At 30.5% G+C, this 25,939-nt stretch overlaps 1 protein-coding gene across 4 annotated transcripts in view; it reads right to left on the bottom strand.

Annotated features, from left to right (window-relative positions):
* LOC145292023 (ATP-binding cassette sub-family C member 5-like) overlaps positions 1-25,939 on the bottom strand; it is a 358,649-nt gene that overhangs the window by 40,408 nt on the left and 292,302 nt on the right. For all 4 annotated transcript variants that reach the window (XM_080138030.1, XM_080138031.1, XM_080138032.1 and 1 more), the window contains 4 exons: positions 19,275-19,403; positions 6,964-7,145; positions 4,893-5,039; positions 3,558-3,687 (listed from right to left, as the gene is read on the bottom strand). In XM_080138030.1, coding sequence (XP_079994156.1) covers positions 3,558-3,687; positions 4,893-5,039; positions 6,964-7,145; positions 19,275-19,403 — 588 coding nt within the window. The remainder of the gene's footprint in view (positions 1-3,557; positions 3,688-4,892; positions 5,040-6,963; positions 7,146-19,274; positions 19,404-25,939) is intronic.

Here is a 25,939-nt window from a genome sequence, read left to right as displayed (position 1 = left end):
TCACACTCACCATTTCCAGCAAATATTTCACACTCACCATTTCCAGCAAATATTTCAGTGTGTTTTCTAGCAACAATATCTATATTTCGTCACAATTCATTACAATTTATCCTCTTCAACTCTGTTGTGTTTGTAAAAATATCATTTGTTGCTGGTTATGAGAATTAGCAAGAACACTTTGTATGAGCATGAAAGTATTAACAATAGAAAATTGATTGATAATCTTACGAGAACGAAGTAAACATTATAAACAAAACAATGAACGAAACAAAATTGAAAATAAAAACGAATAGCCGTAGTTATACCTTAATAAAATTATAAGTCATATGGGTCAGTTCTGTCTCCCAGAGCAGACAACCCTTACATTAGAGGTATTCCCTTTATTTCTGCTTATTCTACATAATACAAATATTTAACCCTTATTAAATTAAGTTCCACAAGGGTGCCTGAAATAACTGGGTATTTTTATACATAACTATACATAGCCATTTGCTACCAAAATTATTTGCATTTTTAATGCAGTCATTTAGGACGTATTACGTTAGACTAAAATCTTGAACAAACGCTACCCTTTCATTCTTAACTGAATGACGGAATAGCTGGCAATCAGCAGTTCGACATAAACATTAGAACCAGTCCCTCCTCAGATTTGTATTTTCGAATACGGACAAAAATATTTGCAGTGTCACTTTCAAATAGGTTTAACCAATTAAAAATTTCTTACATTTGACATTATAACTTTTCCTACTTTTACCTTACCTTTTTATCTATCTTCTATCTATATAAAACGTGTATGTATGTATGTATGTATGTATGTATGTATGTATGTATGTATGTATGTTCGCTTTTTGTATGTATGTATGTATGTATGTATGTATGTATGTTCGCTTTTTTTCGTCGGCCTTCTCGCTCGGCTCACTCCTTCTTAAAACTTTTTATATCACGACTAAATCGTAACACCTACGCCTTAAGAACGGGGGGTTGCGTGCGTATTTAATTTGCCTGACTTTTACCAGCTCGCCGCGTCTTTGAAAAGTGAATGATGGAGCGGGGGAAACAGTAACTGGCTTCCAGTGCAAAACTAGGTCAAACATCACACGACTTCCTCGCAGCTGTATAATATAAACTTTAATTTAACACTATATAATATAATCGCACCTATATAATATAAACCTTAATTTAACACTATATAATATAATCGCACCTATATAATATAAACCTTAATTTAACACTATCATCAATTCCTCTGCCCTCGTGGCCGAGATGGTTAGGTGTCTGGCTTCTTTTCCTTTTCGTTTCCACCTTCGCGTCAAGGTTCCGGGGTTCAATCCTACTTTCTTATTAAATTTTTTATTTTCTTTTACACCTCCAAACACCCGGCCAACGTTTTTTTTTAACACTCACACCTCCAAACACCCAGGCAACGCCGGTTACCTCCCGCTAGTCTTATATAAAACCATAATTTATATAAATCATTTGGCTAAAAAAAAAACAACAAAAAAAACAGATATATAATTATTCACACAGCATGTTTTTAGACTGCTCGATGTTCTCATTACACTATTCAACAGTCATTCCTATGGACAACAGAAACTTACATTTTTTCTCTTTACATTTGCTTCATTACATAGAACGTTTAAACAGGATTCTGTATCAAGATTCTTGGTATTCTTACATAAACAGATCCTACATTACTATTATTATTATTATTATTATTATTATTATTAATGCTACTACTAAAAATATAACAGTTCTATTTATTTTAAAGATACTTAGGCAAGAAAGGACATTAATTTTTATTACTTTACAACTTATAACTGTACTTTCATCTAACAATTTAATAAAAAGATATCGCAATCATCTGAATTGGCCAGTAAGTTTTATTTTTCAACAGTTAATACACTAACCCAGGACAGGAGAGATATTGTGTATATTTATCGGAATTATTAAAATAAGAGATTAAAGCAATTCAAAAACAAAAATTTAGGACGCTAAAAGCGTACATAGTCTGAAAAGTAGAAAAAGACTTTTTTTGTTTTTACGACGACTAAGGTTCGTACTTGTACTTTTATTTATACTAAAAAAAACAATAGGTTTTATTCATTTGAAACGTTATTTTTACATATCATATATCTAGATCCCTCTTTACTGTCGTCGTCATCCTCCTCATCCTCCTCCTTCTTCAATATCATCGAAGGTCTTACTGCATTAAAACATTCCTCTTTACTCAGCTGTTTCCTCGAATTTTATACCTTCTCTGCCTCTTCCTGTAATTCCTCCCAATTTACTTAGAGCTTTTTCATAAAAGAAGACTATTTACTTCATGACAAATTTATTCCACAAGTAAGATTCTACGTTATTTCAATCTCCCCCACGAGCACCAGCACCAGAAGATCCTAAAGATCATTTTACATGACAGAGCCTTGCATCCAGATCAGTGCATGATGCTCTCTATTCAGTCTTTTTGAGTTATTTTATTGCCAAAACACAATACTTATTGAAAACGTTTTTTACTCTTAGACAGAGTCCAAAAAAGAGTTTCCAATCTAATGTCCAGCCCCTGTCCCATTGTTGTAATGTCAGATCCCTGTGCTTGTTTTCCAAGTACTTTAATGGAATGTGCTCTGATGAATTCATAGCACTTGTGCCCCCTTGACGTACATACTAACTCAACAAGCAACAAAATTCTGCCCCTTCACTGTTGAGGTCCCTAGACGCCAATAGTTTATTCTCTCAAACTACTAGACTTTGGAATTCTCATCCTGTTTTCTGCTTTCATGACTTTACGCACCTGTAAAAGTTTAAATGTAATGCGAACAGATATTTTGCTGCTCGTCTTCTTGCAATCCTATTAGACACAATCCCAAATAGTAGTCTATTACACTCCAAATGACAATATGTCTTGTTTGAGATGAAAAAGGGTTAAATAAAAAAAACATGATTGATGGATCATAATTTGCTATTTTATCTATAAAGAGGTGCAGATTCATACCTTTTTCAATGATCTTACAAGATAACACAATACATATGAATTCAATAAACTATTTTTATTATAATCTTTCATCCAGTGTAAACAGATACTTCAGCTAGTCTATAAAAAGATATAGTTTTGAAAAAATTGCTTTTATATAATTATCGTCACTTATTGTAATTATTCAGTTGGAGAAAATGAGTTGATAAAAGTCTAGAGAAAATTGCCACAGAAAACGCCCACGTGGCTGCACGTCTTGTAGAGTTCAGTTGCTGAATAATAGAAAAACAAACAAAATTGCGATGCTCATTTAATTCTATTCTCAAGGATCACACAACCTAACACAAATTTTCACCAAGTGAGATGCTGTCGGTTTGAATAAAAAAAGCCTGTTTTTCAGAGACTAATCCTACTTTTGGAGTAGTGTGCCAGATTTTGGAGCATGGAATGTAACTCTGGACATTGATAGCTGACAAGTGCAGAATAGTTAACAATCTGTTTAGGAAAGTACAGAATAGCTAACAATCAATAATTTAACTACAAAAAGAAATGCAGGATTGTCTGTTTGAGTAAAGAAAAGACTGACCTTCGTCCATATCAGAAGAGAATCGGTTCAAAATTCTTCCAACCGGATTGCAATCAAAAAAGTCCATAGGAAAGCGGACAACATTTTGCAAAAGTTGGTTGTGACACCAGTTGGCACCTTTAACAGTTGTCTACAAAATAAAACAAGGGATAAAGAGAAGCGTTTATTCTCCGCAAGGAAGATTCTTCAGGGTTTGTGGTTTTGGAGCACAACCAAAGAAAATATTTCAACACAAGCTACTGAAACAACGAACACAACAACTTCAATAAAAGTAACAAAGAAAAGAAGGTTTATTCTGGTGAATGTTCACAGGGAGATATATTCCTGGTCGAAACTCGACTCTGGCCACCTGGTGCAGTCACGGTAGTTATTCCCAGTGGGAATTGTCAATACCGTCAATAACATAGAGATGGAGAGAGCGAGGAAAGCAGGAGTTTTTTTTTGCATCTCTCTCGGTAAGCAAGATTTTTTTTTCCTTCAAACCGGAAGCTGTATGTTCCTTAGGGGGGAGAAAGGGTTAATGCGCCACACCCCTGATTGGTCAGTATGTGGCCAAATCACACAGGTGAGAGGCATTGATTTGCGAAAGAAAAAAGTTCCATTTGTTTCTGCTACAATTCTTTTTCATTTATTAACTTGATTATTCCTTGCTATCCCATTGCAAAAGTCATGAAATATCATTGAAAAGTGGATAAAGTAATGAAAATGTGTTTATTAAAAAAATAAATACAATATTTCACATTATTACTTCTGCACATGCATAAATATGCATTCATAGCTTGAAGTGGCTTAATTTTTAAACTTTCTTATCCATCTGTCCATAGCTCAAAACGGTAGTGACCAAGGTTAGACCACTAAATGTTTTGATTTCGATTCTAGCTGATGGTACCCAAGTCATTTTTTCTTTTTTAACTTTTGAAATTATTATTATATATTGGGTACAATATAATATTCAATAGAGAATTGGCTCTGTAATAATAAATACGAAATCTGCATGAATTAAAATACCATATTTAAGCGTATTCTACGACAGGTCACACCAGAAGGCTACTACAATATATTGGGTACAATATAATAATTAATACAGTAGTGGCTCTATAATAATAAATAGGAAATCTGCATGAATTAAAGAATCATGTTCAAGCATATTTTACGGCTGGGGAACGCCGGGCAGCCTACTAGTCGAAGCATGAAATAAAAATAGTTATTCTTTTAAGATATCTTGAACTAACTTAACAATTAATATAAAATCGCATGTCTTATTTAAAGGAAAAAAACATTTAATACCAATTTGATTTCTAGATCTTTTAATCTGCATCATAATACTTCACTTACCTTCACATAAATGTAACCGCGTAGAAAGTGTACTAATATAGTTACTAAAACAGTAAGACCATAGATTGCAGCATAAATGTGCACTCGCGGATGATTGCTTATTCCAACAGGTTCACGACTTTGGTTATTATTGTCATCAGTGACATTCTGAAATGTAGAAAATTAAAATAAAAGTTTTGAAATTGGAAAACAAATCCAGTGAAAAACAAAATTTGAACTGACCAAAAATAACCATAAAGTTTTTCAAAAGATTATTTATCTTAATCTTTGAATAGTAATAAGCTTTCTAAAGATTAGGGACGATCATTTCATGGAGCAATATGTTTACACAAAATTATATTATTGAATGTTTGAAACTTTTAATAAAAATATTAAAAAATAAAAAGCAATAAGAATGACGACCTCACATTAAAAAGGTTAGCTAATCTAAACTCTATATTTAAGCAGAAAGAACAATGAACCTTGTTCACTGGAATAAAACTTTGTTATTGGAAGGGGAACAAAGAAAGGAAAAGAATTTAAGGGATAGAAAAGTAAGAAAACAAGTGTTTTTTAATGACACTATTACCATTACCGTTAATGGATCAAATAAAATCCATTAAATCAGTCGATCAATTAAATTCATTAAATTAATGAATCAATTAAAATCAGATTTTAAATCATAATATACCGAATCTAATATTCACTTCTAATCTAATAATCATAAACTAAGTTTAAGTTTTCTTTATTTATGTTTATATTAACATTTTCTAAACATACCATTTATAACATAAGTTTATATTAACATTTTCACAAAAAATTAAGTGATGAGCGTTTTATTTTTGTTTTATAAAAATGTCCTCTTGTTTGTAAACAAAAACAGTTTTAAAATGAAACCAAGGTTCTTCGTTTCACAAAACAAAATTTCAATGAGAGCGACTTATAGATCAGGCAGTTCTTTGATAGAGACAGACATCTTGTAAAAACATTATCTTGCTGCACATGAAAAAAAATGTTATTTATTTTGACAAAAAATATGAGTGATATAATTTTATAAAAACCATCACTTGCTTTGAATGCCCATTTTGTTTGCTTCAACTTTGCTGCATCTTGTTAACATGGTTAGTGATGAATTATGGTTAAATATTTAAATTTTGTTTTATAAGGAGGCAAGTAAAATTAACTTTAAAATAAATTAAAATTTTTATTTCTTGATTAAAAACCAACAATTAATTTTATCGAATATGTATGCAGAATAAGTCCATTTTGAGACAAACATTTAAAAAATATTTGCTCATAATTCATCAGTGATCTTCCAGACAGATGCAGATAAGGTGAAAATGGCCTCTCAAGGTCACTTTAACAACAATAGTAATGATTTTTAGTAAACTTATATTCCATATTAAAATTAATGGGCATGACTAGTCGAGCAGGTGGAAAAAAAGCAAAAATATTTGCGTGTAGACGCATTTTATAATCTATTTGCCTAATTCTATCAATATATTTTTTTTTATATTATGTTATAATTTTTTTTTTCAAATAAATAATTTAATTCTCCCCAACATGTCTTTTAACATTTTTTGCCCTTCCTTTTCTAACATATTTGCCCAGAAAGCTATCACACTGAGATACAGGATGAAGGGGGGGGGGGGATATTCAACTTACCCTTGATTCTCACTTTATAATGTTGAGATTTTAGTAAAGAGGCATCAAGTACCATTTCAAGTCTTTGCTATGACTCGACTGAGGATTGAATTCTGGCCTCCTGACCCATTAGTGAACACTTTTACCATTATACTAAATGGGCTGGTCAATGATTTACTAGATAATAAATATTAGATGTTGATTTCTTATTGGAAATTTCCAATGTAAAAGAAATCTGTTGGAAATAATTTACCAACCAATAAAACCGCAGTACAAAAGCAAAATACATTTTAGATGCATCGATTTCAGTCATTGGTGACGAAGAACTGGTTTCACTGCACTTGATTTTTGAAATCATCAGATCTGCTCCACCAATAACCCAATCATTTCTTAATGAAAAATGGAAAAAGTTCACAAAACAATAATGAAAAAAAAACAAGTTATATACCTGTTGAATCCAGTAGGTGAGCCACCAAGCAGAACTTGTTTGCACAGCAATAGAAATAGCAAACATCAACAGCACCAAAAAAGAAATAAAAAAACCACCACAAGCTTTCATATAGAACAACAATTCTGGCAGTCCAGCGTTTGTAGATGATTCTTCTTCTTCTACCAAATGTGTAGCACTGTCTATGAAGAAACAAACAAAAAAAAAATCAAAAATAGGCATTCTAATAAAGCATTTTAAACATGTTTCCTGTGACAAGTTTAGACGAATTATCGATTCCTTAAACAAAAATGATAAACGAAAAAGAACAAAAATGGATTTATTCGTACTTACAAGTAATATATCAAATTATGAGTACACATTTCAAAGCTTCTAATATGTGGATTAATGAAAAGACAGAATTATTCAGATATGTACAGGTAAATCCCCAGAACTGGCCTGGTGGGTGAAAAGCACCAAATTTCATAGAATTAACCTGGACGAAATAAGATCATTGGTCAAACGGATGTTGTCACTTTGGTGATTAAACCAAAACGGGAAAATGCGAGAGAGATTTGGCAAACATGTTGCCATATCAAAGATCAGACAAAAATGGAAGAAAATCGGAAGTGGACTAATTATGTTTGAAAGTTATGAGCAGCAAATACAAAAATAACTGAAACAACATTTTCGAAAATTCTACAGTAGATTTCCCTTGCAAACTGAGTTGATGGACCATTATTATAACTGGCCTACCAAACTAGTTGGTAAATTAACCACACTGATGAGGGGCGATTATAATCAACTATGATTTCTAAATTGAAAACAAACCATAAAAAATTATAGTAATTTGTAGATTTACAGGCTAAGAATCAACTAAAAATTCCTATGTAATGTGATACTGGATTTGCAAATAATACTGGATGAAATTTAAAGAAAGGATACTTTCAAAAGAAAATAAATTCAAAGAATAAAATTAAAATAAAATTGGATAATACATTTTCAATCTTAGTAGCTCAATCTAGCGATTGCTAAATAACTGTTTTCTTATATCTTTTCTTCAGCAAACTTTCTTTCCTAATCTTAATTTCTGATGAATTTATTCTTTAAAAGCCCATAATCTAACCTCCCACCTCCAAAGGCAGTGATACCAATATCGGCTGGTACCACAAGAAATGAATTTGAAACATCTGAGAGGATAGAACGACTGAGATTATACCATCCAGAACTCAACTGCAGGAGTGTGTTTTAGTACACGGGCAAGCCTACATTTCGCTGTTTCAGACTATAGGAAGCTGGGAATTTTACCATGGATCAGATGAAAACAGCTCTATAAACATTAAAAAAAAATGGTAAAGCACCTAAAATTATTCCCGAAATCTGAGAAACAGGGAAATTTATTGATATACTGTTTGAATTCTGTAACACTGTATATCATACATTGATAAATAGAAAAAATGGTGCATACTCCAAAAAATAGAAAAAATGGTGCATACTCCAAAAAAAGAAAAGAAAAGGAGACTTTAGTATTTCCTCAAACTAATGAGGAAGAACTCTAACAACCATTACTGCCAAATATACAATTGAATATGTTCAGTTGAATACTACCTGAAATTGAGAAAATTCTTTAGTCGGTCGAAATCAAAATAGCTTTCATAAATATAGATCAACGTCTGCACAATCATAATGGTTCAGTGAATTATGGAAGAAGAAAGAAATCTGAAGTCTATTTTATTGCTTGTAGATTTCTCTAATTCAACAGACGGATAATGAAATTAAATTCATCTAGCATATAGTATTCCAGATGATACTGTTGATGCAATAATCTTATACAACAGAAACCAGTCTTATTTAATTATTGGAATTCTTTGAGAGGAGTAATTTATTTATTTACGGATTATTATCCTCATCTTTATAGTTGTTGTTTCATGACGTTCTGGCCAACTATTACTCTGGCCGTCATCAGGTTGGTCCTGTTGTGCAGTGGATAGAGACGTTGAATCTCTATGGTACCAGGTGGACATTGTCTGAATGAAGTGCTTTCAATCCTACCCAAAGTTGGCCAGAGTATTAGTTGGCCAAAACGTGGTAAAATGACAACAACTATGGAAGGCAGTAATTACTAAGGATACAATTAAGAGATTTAGCATTCCCATCCCGTCACGATTAACCATCTGATGAAAGCCAGACGAATAGTTGTCCGAAATATTGCGAAAGAACAGCTATAAAGATGAGGATAACAATCTGCAAATAAATAAATAAATAATAAATAAATAAGTAAACCCGTCTATAATGCAATTGCCCGATGGAGAAGCCATATTTTTTAGGTCACTGTTGGTGTACTTCAGAATAATAATATCTCTCTATCTGTTTATAATATGTCTTTTTTACATTTTCTGTATGTCAGTCGACAAGTTAAAAGAAAAAATGGCTTGACATTGGTATTTGCAAGAAGCAGGAAGTGTCTTGTATAGAAAATGTTTGATGGAGACTGATAACTTTGCAATTTGGCTGATACAACTAAACAAGCAGAAGTCATACTGTCTAAAATGAACAGTAAATTGTATTCGGCATTTTAATGACGAGAGCACATTTTACTGAACTCACTAGAAATAACTTTTCCTTAATTGAGACTTGTCTTAAAAATGTCATTCTTGGTAGCAAAATTCCACAGAAAGTGAACTAAACATGCGAATCAACAAGGACTGGGCTGGACAAGATAAAAGCGATCAGACAGTCAAATTTTCCTACAAAGATGAAATGTGATTTTTTTTTAAGTCATTGTTCCATCAGTACTTGTATTTACACTTTGTATTTTACTTTCATACTTTTGATTTTGTATGAAACTGTTTGAAATCTGAATACACCTGGAGGCCATCTTTGTGGGGCTGACATTGCAAAATGCGGCATCTTTGAATAAACACGTATCTTTTCTAGTTTGTGGAAGAGCAATTAGAAAGACACAATTCAATTAACTGAGCTTGTGTTTTGAAGGACTTGTTCCTATCTATATTGAAATGTGGATACAAATTTGACAAATTTGAAGATTCGAGGAACCTCATCTTTTTTTGATGCTTGCAAGAGGTTAGTGAAATTGACATCAATTCCTCCCAGTTTATATCTCCCCGCCATTACCAACTTTATCTAGTGTGAAATGTGGGATAACAAGCCTATGAAGGAACCCCTTAAATGATAGGAATCATGTACAAATTTTATTGTGTTTCAAATTCAAGAAATTTATATTTTTTTCAACTTTAAAACAAAAGATACTTGATTGTTCTATTACATACGACCTATTTTTGTTTCTTTTTTTTTTATTCATCCAAACAAATAAAATTCTGATACTGGAGGACTAAAGATAAAATCATGTTCTTTTGTGGATGCCAAAACAGGGATGTGGGGAAACTGCAAAGAACCTACATCAAACAATTAGCAGAAAACTCACAATGCATCTACGAAAACTTACTATTATTAACCAATACTTTTTCTTATATTTAAAACGAGAGAAAAAAAAGTCTCCTATGAAATTGAACATTTCCCAAATTATATTTGCATATTATATAAACTCAAAAACACGCGGCTTTTTTTTTTCTTCTAAAGTATGCATTACTTCTAGCTAGTCTAAATTTAATATGTAACCCTAAAGGTATTACTTCTTAACCAGATTTTTATACGAGTTAAAAATAACCAGACTTTCCAATTTGATAAAAGTTCCATTATAGCATATTTATTATGGGGTGGAGCTAGAACAGTCGAACATCCTAGCTCGAGGTAGATAAAAGCAAAAAGTATCCATGCATCAACATGGGAGGGGAGACTATCTTCAAGTACTACCCTAAGCTGGGAATGGGGCAACGGACTTATACTAAGTAGATATTAATAAGTCCTTCTCACCTTTTTTTTTTCATTGTTTTTTTTTGTTTTTTTAATGGAGAGTAGATAATGCATGTGGATGTGTTATCGGCAGCTCCAGTAACTCTCACTTCTCCTTTGTTGTCCTTCAGTCCTCATTTCCAATGAGTGATTTTTCTGAAAAAGGGTGAAGAAAAAGCTGCTTTCCAGGTCGGTAGTACATTGTAAACAGTAGCCTGAGATGTCGGAAAATTTCTGTGGCCATATCACTAGTAAGGGTGCTGGAGGTAAACGTTTTGTCTGGGCTGACGTTACCCGCCTGATAGTCAGGGACCCGAACCTTGGATAACCACTAAGGAGGCTGTCTTATCAGCAGGTGCAAAGTACTGGGGCTGCTGTATTGCCATTTGGTGAATGGATTCTGGACCATACAGTAGTTTCTGGTTGGGCCTCTCGATGCCTTATTAGTGGGTAATTGTTGCGACTTTACCTTATCATGTGCTAAAAAAAAAAAAAAAAAAAATTCTTGTCTTTTTCTCTCTTACTTTCCTTCTCTGTTCTGCTCCAACCAAGTCTACTGACCTGCTCCACAAATCCCAAAACCTCAACATGACAAATCTCAAAAAAAAACACGAATAAACCTAGAACCCTATCCTCCAATGTAGACCCCTACTACCAGGTCTCCTTCTCTAACATCAGGGGTCTACGTTCCAACCTTCTGTTCTATTTCCTCTGGGATTCTCCGACCACTCTGTTGTAGCAGTTAAGATAAAAATGAAATGTAATAAGTCTTCAGACGTACCTCTCCACCGTACTGTATATCGATACTCTATGGCTAACTGGGATAGTACATTCATATCTGACCTACCTCTGCATTCCATGTTTAAAAAGGATGTGTCCTCTATAGTATCAGACCTGACCGAATGGTTAATTGTAGGCATAGACCAATTCATACCATCTAAAAAATTCCAACAAAAACCTTACAGCCAACCATGGTTCTCCCCTGAATGTGCTGCTGCCATCACGCACAGAAATCACTTTTTCCATAGCTACCAATGTAATAGATGTACTGAGATTAAAGCTGCTTTCGGGACTGCCAGCAACCACTGTAAAAGAGTAATAAAAAATGCAAGAGAGCTATATGCTCAGCCTGTTAAATCCAAAGTAGTTGAGCAGCGGCTTGGTTCCCACCAGTTCTGGTAAATAGCAAAGAGGATCTTGAACAGAAGCGTGCGTTCTATCCCAACCATCATCAATGGACCTGAGGTCATCTCATCAGCATCAGACAAGGACAGACTATTTGCCAAGAACTTTGCAGCTAATTCTACCCTATGCAACAAAGGCCACCAACTCCCCGTATTTCCTCCTATAACAGACAACACGCTATGCAACATATATGCGTGAGGTCACCAAGCTAATCAAGAACCTTGATTCCAGTAAAGCAACTGGCCCTGACAGCATTCCAGTTATAGTGCTGAAAAAGCTCCAATCAGAACTTGCCCCCATACTTACAAAACTGTTTAAGCGTTGCCTTAAGGAGAAGTGCTTTCCAATACCGTGGAAAACCTCATCAGTATGCCCTGTATTTAAAAATTCAGGTGAAAAGTTATCTCCCTCTCAGTACAGACCATTAAGTCTCCTGTGTGTCATGAGTATGTTGTTGGACTCCATATTAAATAATGAAGTAGTCAACCACCTCAACAGAAACAACCTTTTTAGTGACATGCAATATGTTTTCTGCTTTGCAAGATCTACAGTAGATGTGCTAACGGTTATATCTCATAGGATTAGTGAATCTCTTGACAAAGGCTTCCTTTCCAGGGCAATTGCTCTTGACATATTGAAGGCCTTCGATAAGGTATAGCATAAGGGCCTACTTCACAAGATTTCTAGCTACAGTATCACTGAAAATGTTTTCTCAATCATTAAATCATTTCTTTCCAATAGGTTCAAAAGAGTAGTGGTTGATGGGTAGAAATCAGAGGCCCACAGTATTAATGCTGGAGTCCCTCAAGGGACCAAGCTGGGCACAACTCTCTTCCTGATCTACATCAATGATCTCCCAAAACACATACTAAAATCTTTCGTTGACATCTATGCTGATGACACGACCATCTATGGCAACATATCAAAGGCCGTAAATGACAAAGTTCTCTCTAATTCTCTCTCCTCTGATCTTGAGCACGTGGTACAGTGGGGGAAGAGATGGCTGGTCACTTTTAATGCATCCAAAACCAAGCTTCTATCTTTACATCATCAATGCTCTGATCCCCATCTGGCATCAATTGAAATGGATGGCTCTTGTCTTGGGGAGGCTCCATGTTTTGACAAGCTTCTGGGTTTGATCTTTACTCCTGATCTGAAATGGAAAACGTACATCAGGTCTGTTGCCAAGGACGCTGGGAAAATGGTGGGATCCTTCTACCGCTCCAGAAAATATCTCACTACTGATGCAATTCTCTATCTATGTAAAAGCCAAGTACGTCCAAGGATGGAGTAATGCTGCGACATTTGGGCAGGAGCTGCTAAAAAAAGCCTATCCTGCCTTGACAGAGTACAAAATAGACTTCGTGGTTTGGTGGGGGGGTGCCCTTTTCTCTTCCCTGCAGCCTCTCTCCCACAGAAGAGACGTTGCGAGCCTGTCTTTGTTTTATCGTTATTTCCATGGCAAGTGCTCGTCTGAGCTCCAATCTCTCGTCCACCCTCGCCAATCTTTCATGAGAAACACCCGTCTGGCTGAAACTACTGTCAATAATTTTCCCCACTCTTTATCTGTGCCTAAATCCAAACGTAGATTCCATGAGCAGAGTTTCTTTCTCAGAAGTGCACTACTGTGGAACGTTCTCCCATTTGCCTGTTTCCTACCTGACTACTATGTCTTCAAATCAAACATAAACAAATTCCTGACAAACCGCCCCCTTAAGTAAGACACTCTATACACTGAATATTAATCTGAATAAGTAATAATATTAAATATTAATCTGAATAAGCAATAATATTACATATTAATCTGAATAAGCAGTACTATTATTACTCTGAAAAAGCAATAATATTACATATTAATCTGAATAAGCAATAATATTACATATTAATCTGAATAAGCAATAATATTAAATATTAATCTTAATAAGCAATAATATAAAATATTAATCTGAATAAGCAATAATATTATTGATCTGAATAAGCAATAATATTACATATAATCTGAATAATCAATAATATTATTGATCTGAATAAGCAATAATATCACATATTAATCTGAATAAGCAATACAATTAAATATTAATCTGCATAAGCAATAATATTATTAATCTGAATAAGCAATAATATTTAATATTACTCCGAATAAGCAATAATATTATTAATCTGAATAAGCAATAATATTACATAATTATCTGCATAAGCAATAATATAATTAATCTGAATAAGCAATAATATTACATTTAATCTGAATAAGCAATAATATTACATATTAATCTGAAAAAGCAATGATATTATTAATCTGTATAAGCAATAATATTAAATATTAATCTGAATAAGCAATAATATTATTAATCTGAATAAGCAATAATATTTAATATTACTCCGAATAAGCAATAATATTATTGATCTGAATAAGCAATAATATCACATATTAATCTGAATAAGCAATACAATTAAATATTAATCTGAATAAGCAATAATATTATTAATCTGAATAAGCAATAATATTTAATATTACTCCGAATAAGCAATAATATAATTAATCTGAATAAGCAATAATATTACATTTAATCTGAATAAGCAATAATATTACATATTAATCTGAAAAAGCAATGATATTATTAATCTGTATAAGCAATAATATTACATATTAATCTGAATAAGCAATAATATTAAATATTAATCTGAATAAGCAATAATATTAAATATTAAACTGAATAAGCAATAGTATTGAATATTAATCTGGCCAAGCAATAATATTACATATTAATCTGAATAAGCCACTATATTAAATATTAATCTGAATAAGCAAAAATATTAAATATTAATTTGAATAAGCAGCAATATTAAATATTAATTTTAATAAGCAATAATATTAAATATTAATCTGAAAAAGCAATAATATTACATATTAATCTGAATAAGCAATAATATTGAATATTAATCTGAATAAGCAATAGTAATGAATATTAAAGTGAATAAGAAATAATATTGAATATTAATCTGGATAAGCAATAATATTAAATATTAATTTGAATAAGCAGCAATATTAAATATTAATTTTAATAAGCAATAATATTAAATATTACACTGAATAAGCCATAATATTGAATATTAATCTGAATAAGCAATAATATTAAATATTAATCTCAATAAGCAATAATATTTGATATTAATCAGAATGAGCAATAATATTACATATTAATCTGAATAAGCAATAATATTAAATATTAATCTGAATAAGCAATAGTATTGAATATTAATCTGAATAAGCAATAATATTAAATATTAATCTGAATAAGCAAAAATATAAAATATTAATCTTAATAAGCAATAATATTAAATATTAATCTGAATAAGCAATAATATTAAATATTAATCTGAATAAGCCATAATATTGAATATTAATCTGAATAAGCAATAATATAAAATATTAGTCTGAATAAGCAATAATATTACATATTAATCTGAAAAAGCAATAATATTACATATTAATCTGAATAAGCAATAATATTAAATATTAATCTGAATAAGCAATAGTATTGAATATTAATCTGAATAAGTAATACTATTGAATATTAAACTGAATAAGCAATAATATAAAATATTAATCTGAATAAGCAATAATATTGAATATTAATCTGAATAAGCAATAATATTACATATTCATCTGAATAATCAATAATATTATTGATCTGATATGCAATAATATTACATATTAATCTGAATAAGAAATAATATTAAATATTAATCTGAATAAGCAATAATATTATTAATCTGAATAATCAATAATATTACATAATGATCTGAATAAGCAATAATATTAAATATTAGTCTGAATAAGCAATAATATTACATATTAATCTGAATAAGCAATAATATTACATATTAATCTGAATAAGCAATAGTATTAGATATTAATCTGAATAAGCAATAATATTAAATATTATTCTTAATAAGCAAAAATATTACATACTAATCTGATTAGGCAACAATATTACATATTAATCTGAATAAGCAGTAATATTAAATATTAATCTGAATAAGCAATAATATTACATATCAAACTAAATAAGCAATAATATTGAATATTAATCAGAATGAGCAATAATATTAAATATTAATCTGAATAAGCAATAATATTAAATATTAATCTGAATAAGCCATAGTATTTAATGTTAATCTGAATAAGCTATAATATTAAATATTCATGTGAATAAGCAATAATATTAAATATTAATCTGAATAAGCAATAATATTGAATATTAATCTGAATAAGACATAATATTTAATATTAATCTGAATAAGCAATAATATTACATATTAATCTGAATAAGCAATACTATTATTAATCTGAATAAGAAATAATATTACGTATTAATCTGAATAAGCAATAATATTATATATTAATCTGAATAAGCAATAATATTAAATATTAATCTGAATAAGCCGTAATATTAAATATTAATCTGAATAAGCAATAATATTATTAATCTGAATAAGCAATAATATTAAATATTAGTCTGAATAAGCAATAATATTATTAATCTGAATAAGCTATAATATAATTAATCTGAATAAGCAATAATATTACATTTAATCTGAATAAGCAATAATATTACATATTAATCTGAATAAGCAATAATATTAAATATTAATCTGAATAAGCCGTAATATTAAATATTAATCTGAATAAGCAATAATATTACATATTAATCTGAATAAGCAATAATAATATTAATCTGAATATGCAATAATATTACATATTAATCTGAATAAGCAATAATATTAAATATTAATCTGAATAAGCAATAATATTATTAAACTGAATAAGCTATAATATAATTAATCTGAATAAGCAATAATATTACATTTAATCTGAATAAGCAATAATATTACATATTAATCTGAATAAGCAATAATATTATTAATCTGCATAAGCAATAATATTAAATATTAATCTGAATAAGCAATAGTATTAAATATTAATCTGAATAAGCAATAATATTAAATATTAATCTGAAAAAGCAATAAATTAAATATTAATCAGAATAAGCAATAATATTACATATTATCTGAAAAAGCAATAATATTAAATATTAATCTGAATAAGCAATAGTATTGAATATTAATCTGAATAAGCAATAATATTACATATTAATCTGAATAAGCAATAATATTATTGATCTGATATGCAATAATATTACATATTCATCTGAATAAGAAATAATATTAAATATTAATCTGAATAAGCAATAATATTATTAATCTGAATAATCAATAATATTACATATTAATCTGAATAAGCAATAATATTAAATATTAGTCTGAATAAGCAAAAATATTACATATTAATCTGAATATGCAATAATATTACATATTAATCTGAATAAGCAATAATATTAAATATTATTCTTAATAAGCAAAAATATTACATACTAATCTGATTAGGCAACAATATTACATATTAATCTGAATAAGCAGTAATATTAAATATTAATCTGGATAAGCAATAATATTACATATCAAACTAAATAAGCAATAATATTGAATATTAATCAGAATGAGCAATAATATTACATATTAATCTGAATAAGCAATAATATTAAATATTAATCTGAATAAGCCATAGTATTTAATATTAATCTGAATAAGCTATAATATAAAATATTCATGTGAATAAGCAATAATATTAAATATTAATCTGAATAAGCAATAATATTGAATATTAATCTGAATAAGCAATAATATTAAATATTAATCTGAATAAGCAATAATATTACATATTAATCTGAATAAGCAATACTATTATTTATCTGAATAAGAAATAATATTACGTATTAATCTGAATAAGCAATAATATTACATATTAATCTGAATAAGCAATAATATTAAATATTAATCTGAATAAGCCGTAATATTAAATATTAATCTGAATAAGCAATAATATTAAATATTAATCTGAATAAGCAATAATATTATTAATCTGAATAAGCTATAATATAATTAATCTGAATAAGCAATAATATTACATTTAATCTGAATAAGCAATAATATTACATATTAATCCGAATAAGCAATAGTAATGAATATTAATCTGAATAAGAAATAATATTACATATTAATCTGAATAAGCAATAATATTACATATTCATCTGAATATGCAATACTATTATAAATCTGAATAAGCAATAATATTACATATTAATCTGAATAAGCAATAATATTAAATATTAATCTGAATAAACAATAATATTAAATATTAATCTGAATAAGCAATACTATTATTAATCTGAATAAGCAATAATATTATTGATCTGAATATGCAATAATATTACATATTCATCTGAATAAGAAATAATATTTAATATTAATCTGAATAAGCAATAACATTATTAATCTGAATAATCAATAATATTACATATTAATCTGAATAAGCAATAATATTAAATATTAATCTGAAAAAGCAATAATATTAAATATTAGTCTGAATAAGCAATAATATTACATATTAATCTGAATAAGCAATAATATTACATATTAATCTGAATAAGCAATAATATTGAATATTAATCTGAATATGCAATAATATTACATATTAATCTGAATAAGCAATAATATTACATACAGTTGTTGCCCCTGATAGTAGCCTCCTACACCAAAGTGGCAATTTGCCTTGTTTGGGGTGAAAATGTAATAAAAAAAAAAATTAAAAAAAAAAAAAAAATTAATCTGAATAAGAAATAATATTAAATATTAATCTGAATACGCAATAATATTACATATTAATCTGAAAAAGCAATAATATTAAATATTAATCTGAATAAGAAATAGTATTGAATATTAATCTGAATAAGCAATAATATTAAATATTAATCTGAATAAGCAATAATATTACATATTAATCTGAATAAGCAATAATATTAAATATTAATCTGAATAAGCAATAATATTAAATATTAATCTGAATAAACAATAATATTACATATTAATCTGAATAAGCAATAATATTACATATTAATCTGAATTCGGTAATAATTTGTATTTCCTGAAGGTTAAGATGTTGTTTACACAGCCACAACAGATGGCCTAATTTATCATTTCACTTGGCAATATTGAAGGAGTGACAAATCTTTATGGAGATTATCACAAAAAAATCTTACTCTGTGCTTCCCCAAAAGCAGTCAGACAAATACCTAGGGTTGTTTCTGAGCAAACCTTCTGTGAATAATATTCCTGAGCAATGATTTAAAGCAATGCATAAGATGAGTAATTACCTGGAACAGATTCAGCAAGACTTATTTGGCTGGCTGACATTCTGCTCACTTGCCTACTTAACACTGACTGTGATCGATTGAACAGGAAGCGTGGATGCATTGAAGGACTTGGTGAAAGTGGAGTCATACCTTATTAGAAAAAGAAAAGCAATACTTAATATCATGAAAAATATAAAAAAAGAATGATCGTAAAATAATTTTATTTACAGAAATTTCAAATATGCATAAAATGAATTCGATACATTTTTTTATATTTGAAAACAAATTACATGACACATGAATAATGAAAATATTTAATAAACATGGAGGTTGTATTAGTTCTAAAAAAGATGCTAATGTGAAAGACTAATATAAAAAACTACCAACTATAATGAATGGCAACAATAAATATATTGGTCAACATGTTGTAGATATGGCAATAATGGCAGTCGGGAACATCGTATTATTGGGTGTCTGTAACGGAACATAAGTCACATTTCCAATCGATGATTTTATAATCATTGAAACGCTGAAAAGCATTGCCGTGGCTGTCACCAGATTCTTCTTTTTATAGGCTACACAAGTATTTGTACTTTTGCTCTTTACAAATCTTAATGTCGAAATATCAAAACTTAATAGTCCCTCATTTAAATTCCTGACCACAAAATAGATCCTATGTATAAAGTCAAAAAGATAGAGAAAAGATAGTTTTAGCTAGAGTATAAACGTAATGATAATATAAATACATATAAATAGGATAAATAACTACCTATTCTGTGTTCTACACAGTTTAAAAATTAAAATAAGGTACAGACCTTTACACTTGGGTAGTAATTCGGCCAGTCCCATAGGTGAAGCGATAGAATGAAAGAGATGCTAAACCCTCTTGAGATATGACTCAATACAAAATTTAAGCATAAAGTAAGCTTTTTCTTTTTTTGTTGAATATATTTGATATTTCTCAGTGTTGGGGACGCACCCCTATTGCCTGGAAAAATGAACTATTCCGTCTATGATGTCTTTTCTGTCCATGACGTCACTTTTTAATAATGAGGACCCGTTTACGAAGTCAATCAGAGATGGACATACGGAGAGTGTCGTGATCACCACTAATCCAACAGTGAGCCAAGATATAGTTCAATTACCTCTTTCATGTATTTTCGTTAATGCATATTTATTTAACTGTTACTGTGTTTTCCCTCGTCAATTATTCAAATACTAACACCACAACACTAGCGAACGAGGATTTGGACTTACACAAAAAACTAAAAAAACAACTATTTGGCGGTGAGAAAATTTGATTTTTACACCAAAATAACTATTCTACACAGCTTACGCTCGGAAAAAAAAAGAAACATGTAATTACGCTCTGATTTAAATATGGAAAAAGTTGGACAAAGTCGTAAGTAAACTCTCTTAGTCTCTTTAAAAAAAAAGTGAAACAACTGTAAACCAAACATTTTTGGTAATGTTTTTTTATTTCTTTTTAAATAATTGTTGTTTCTGAAATAAATAGGACTTCTCATATAAAAAATTTTGTAGTTTGAACTTTTGTTACATGTAACAAAGGAAGAAGAAATAAGAAAAAAACGTTACTTTTGAAGACAAGAAAAAGAATTAACCTGAATTCTAAATATAACTGTCCACTTTTTATGCAAATTAGGCTTTTCAGCTTGAAAGAAAAATACAACTGTCCTTTTGGAAGAACAGAACTGCCCATTTTTAAAGGCTGACCTAATTATTCACACGTGTCCACAGTTCATTGATTAATTTATTGCAAACTGAAACTTTTAAATTGTTCAAGTTTTTTTTTTCTCTTCGAGTTTGAATATTTTTTTCTGACTGTTGTCAGAAATTAACATTTCATTTTATGAACTAGAAAACTGAAACTTGTTCAATTTTTTATTATTCTCGAGTTTGGATATTTTTTCTTTCTTCTTCTTAGTGTCGTTGTAAATAAACATTTAATTTTATGAAACAAAGACATTTTTTTCTGCTAGCAGGCAAAGGAGCCATTTTTGTTGCATTAAATTTTTGGCAAAAGTTGTTTTTCCTTTCACGCTAGTTGCCTTTAAAGTTTTGTACACAGAAATACCAAGTTCAAACTTGACAACCTTCAGACACATACACAAAAAAGAAAGAACATTTTTTTACTCCTTCGAGATTTTTCTTCTTCCAGTTTCAGAAAAAAAAATTTTTTTTGTCATTCGCCCGCGAAGGATATCCAATATGGAGGACTTCAAGGCCATAATTACGCAATTATTAAGGGCTCAAATGGATCACCAGCAAAAGTTTGAGAAAAGTTTTAAAAACCAAATGTAACAGCAAGCAGAGCAACAACATATGTTGGAGGAGAAATTGCTTCTTCAATAGAAGGAACAAGACAAGAAATTGTTACTTCAACAGAAGAAACACAAGGAATTGTTTTAAAAGTGTTGAATAAGATGGAACACAGTGATGACAGCACCGCATTTTCCCAAAACACCATATGGAATTTCATCGATACGTTTAACTACCTAACCAAGAAGGATATGATATCTGATGCTTTTTATAAGAGATGCGAGGACTTATTCACTTTTGACTGCCAACAGTGGAGTAATACCAAAAACGTCTGCCTACTTCTACTGAAGCTAGGAACCACAGAACACAGTAAGTTCGTTGACTATATTTTACCCAGGAAGCTGGAATTCTCTGAAGCGGTCAAACTATTATCTGAACTCTTTAGTTGAATATGACGTTTTTTCACCAGAGATGGAAGTGCTACAACTTGGCAAAAAATGATGACATCTCACCTTCGTGTCTATTGTTAACAAACACTGTGACGATTTTTGGTTAGCTGAATTATCAGCGGACGATTTCAAACATTTGATTTTTGTACAGAGTTTCATCTCAGCAAAAAATGCAGAAATAAGACGACAAGTCCTATCTAGATTCAAAAGTGAACAAGGGCTCACTCTCCAGAAGTTTGCCAAGGATTGCCAACATGTAGTCAGTGTAAAGAACGACTCACAAAATATCTAGGAATCAGACGTGTCATACATGTGAAGGACTAATTTCAGACCAAAGGATTACTCTCATAGGAAAAAACAAACAAAAGAGAAGAAAAACCAGACACAATCAAAAATTGGCCATTCAATCTTCAAACGAAATTCGCCCACCAGGCCATACAACCATTGCAGCGGACAACGGGCTAGTCCGTCAGATGTCTTTACAGAAGCAAAACATGCAATGCGTGTGGCAGAGTCCGACAAACAAGATCCGAGGAAGAAGAACCGCGGAAATACGTCACTGTCAACATCCTCAATAAGATAGAGGAGTTGCAGTTGAACTTTGGCTCCAACCTGTCCATTATCAACCTACAGACATGGAAAAGATTGAAGAAACCTCCCATGCATAAGACAGATAAGTCAGCTCGAGCAGAGACAGGGAGAACTGACACTTCCTGTGAAGCTAAATGGCACTACCAAAATGGGAAAGTCTATGTACATAAGACATTTGAAAACCTCTTCAGAACAAAATGAATGGAGCGATTTCAATTGTGGGACCAAATCCTTTCATAAGGTAGAAGACTCTTCTATGGGGGCACAATGACTGAAGGACGAGTTAAAGGAAAAATTTCCTGAAGTTTTCTCATTGGGTCTCGGAAGAAGTGTCAGATTTGAACTGAAGGAAAATGCTCTACCCGTTTTCAAGAAGAAACGAAACGTTGCGTTTGCGGCAACACGAGAAAATCAATAAGGAATTGGATTGGCTACAAAAGGCCAGAATAATATCGAAAGTGAGCACCGTATATGTGACCCAAAAAGATTCATGTATATGCAGATTTCTCCGTGGCTGAATGCAGCTTTAAAAGATTACCACAATCCCCTCTCACATCAGAGAAGGTATTCAACAAACTAAACAATGGCAAAATATTTTCTAAGGTAGATTTAAGCGATACGTACTTATAGATCCCTGTCAAAGAGGAATGTTCTAAACTTCTCTGCATCAATACACAGGGAACTCTACAAGTTTGAGAGGTTAGCTCTCAGGGTCAAAGTAGCACCTGCGATCTTCAAACAGATCATGGACACTATACTAAACAGTCTTGACTTCACTTGCGCCTACTTGAACAACATCGTTATTGCCAGTAAATCTACAGGCAAGCATCGCAAACACATTTATGAGGTTTTTAAAAGAATTCAAAGCTTCTGTTTTAAAGTGAAAGAAGCTAAGTGCGACTTCCTCATGAACAAGATAAAATACCTAGGTTACATAATTGATAAAAATAGTATAAAAAATAAATAAATAATATAAAAAATAAATAAAACATAATTGATAAAAATAGTATAAAAAATAAATAAATAATATAAAAAATAAATAAAACATAATTGATAAAATAATATAAAAAATAAATAAATAATATAAAAAATAAATAAAACATAATTTATAAAATAATATAAAAATAAATAAATAATATAAAAAATAAATAAAACATAATTGATAAAATAATATAAAAAATAAATAAATAATATAAAAAATAAATAAAACATAATTTATAAAATAATATAAAAATAAATAAATAATATAAAAAATAAATAAAACATAATTGATAAAATAATATAAAAAATAAATAAATAATATCAAAAATAAATAAAACATAATTGATAAAAATAGTAGACACACCGACCTTGAGAGGGCAGAAGCCATAAAGAACATGCCTGCTCCCGATAATGTGCAACCACTCAAAAGTTTTCTGGGACTGGCTAACTACTACCAAGTCTTCATAAAGAGCATGCATGATTTGTGCACCCCACTGAATGAATTACTTAAGAAAGAAAAAGCTTGGAATTGGACACCTGAATGTCAAGCAGTGTTTGAGGAAATCAAGGATACTTTAACAACAGATTTTTTTCTTACACACTATGATCCAAAGCTGAAAATAATAGCAGTAAGTGATGCAAACTCATATGGTGTTAGGGCTTGTATACTTTATGTAATGCCCAACGGCACTAAAAGACCGATCACCCATGCATCCAGATTGCTACTACCAACCTAAAGACAGTACTCACAGATCGAAAAGGAGGCACTAATTATCATATTTGCTGTAACAAAATTTCATAATTACTTACATGGCAGAAAATTTATATTGCAAACTGACCATAAGCCATTCCTTACGATCTTCAGAGCCAAAAAAAGGCTTACTGACATATACTGCCAATAGAGTGTTGAGATGAGATCTTACTGAATTATAATTATACACTGGAGTACTTGTCATCAAAACAAATTAGCCATGCTGATAGCCTATCTAGACTGATACCTATGGAAAGAGAACCTTCTGAGGATTTCATCACTGCTACTCTTCATACTGACTGTGATAATATAAACAATGATATGCAACACAATTACCCTTATCCCTACCTATAATTAAAAGAAAAGCAGATAAGGATGACTTTATTTGCAGCATCAAAAACAAGATCGTTATGAAGGGCGACAATGTTCCTAAAGTGTTCTCACTTTGTGACGAGGTCTTACTATATAGCAAAAGAGTGGTGATTCCAAAAAGTCTCCAGACTACAAGATTTTCACACAGGATTTTCACATGTTATATAGTTCATTATTATTATTATTGTTCTTGTTGTTATTAATAGTGAGAGTCTTAGAGTCTTATTAGAGTGAGTCTTAGAGAGAGATGATGTTGTAAGAGAGATTGTTCGTGTTATAAAATTTTTCATATATATAAAATGTTCACACTTAGAAGTGTAATAGAAGCTCTTTGAGTGAGGAGATATTGTTGAGACAGTCTTAGTGTTCATATTGTGTATGTAAGATGTGTATGTAAAGACATTTTAAACCACATGATATACAAGACATATAATAACAATTTTCACTTTACCTTTTGGTAGAATTACAACACAAAGACGACGTTTATAAAAACACATGATGGGTTTATTTCTTCTACCGACCAGTCGTGGTTTTCATCATCAAGAATTCAAAGCTTCACATATTAAGTTTCGAAAGTGACCGTCTTGCTTCTAGACGTTCGAATCCCAACTACCGACTATCGTCTGTCGTCCTCAAACTCCCTCTGACTCTCCCACAGTTTCTCCTCGCTTAACTCTAAAGTTTCTAACTATATCGAGAACTTCCCATTTTCCATGACGTCATACACATGTTAAAACATGTGTCTTCTTTCACGTGTTCTGGAAATGCGTGTCCAAAACTTTTTCCTTTGTTTACAAAAGGAATTTTAACCTATATTCCTAGTAACCTATATTTCCAATATGTTAAAAACATGTTTATTAAATTATCTTGTAGTTGCATTCTTTCAATTGAATTTTCATAACAGAATTGACAACGCACATTCTTTTCTTGAAACTATTTTATCTCTAAGCTAAACAATAGTTTGTTTTCACATTCCATTGCTAATTCTCTCTTGTAATCTATTTCTAAACCTAAATTACGAGGTTCGAATTTCGTCTATGCTATTTCATTTTCATTTTAACTAAATCTCTCTATTTTTATACTTACATGAAAAGGGGACAGCCCTTATCATGTAACACACACAAGATTTTCACACAGGATTTTCACACAGAACACCCTGTAAAAAAAACGAATGAAGAGCTTAATGAGAAGCTACATCTACTGGTCTAACATGAACAAAGACATAATGGAGATGATAGACTTTTGCACAGGTTGCACCTTTG

Source organism: Euprymna scolopes, chromosome 13, assembly GCF_053919585.1.
Source record: "Euprymna scolopes isolate OS-2025 chromosome 13, ASM5391958v1, whole genome shotgun sequence".
Lineage (NCBI taxonomy): Eukaryota > Metazoa > Mollusca > Cephalopoda > Sepiida > Sepiolidae > Euprymna > Euprymna scolopes.
The sequence above is the reverse complement of the archived record's forward strand: the minus strand, read 5'-3'. Positions and strand labels throughout refer to the sequence as shown.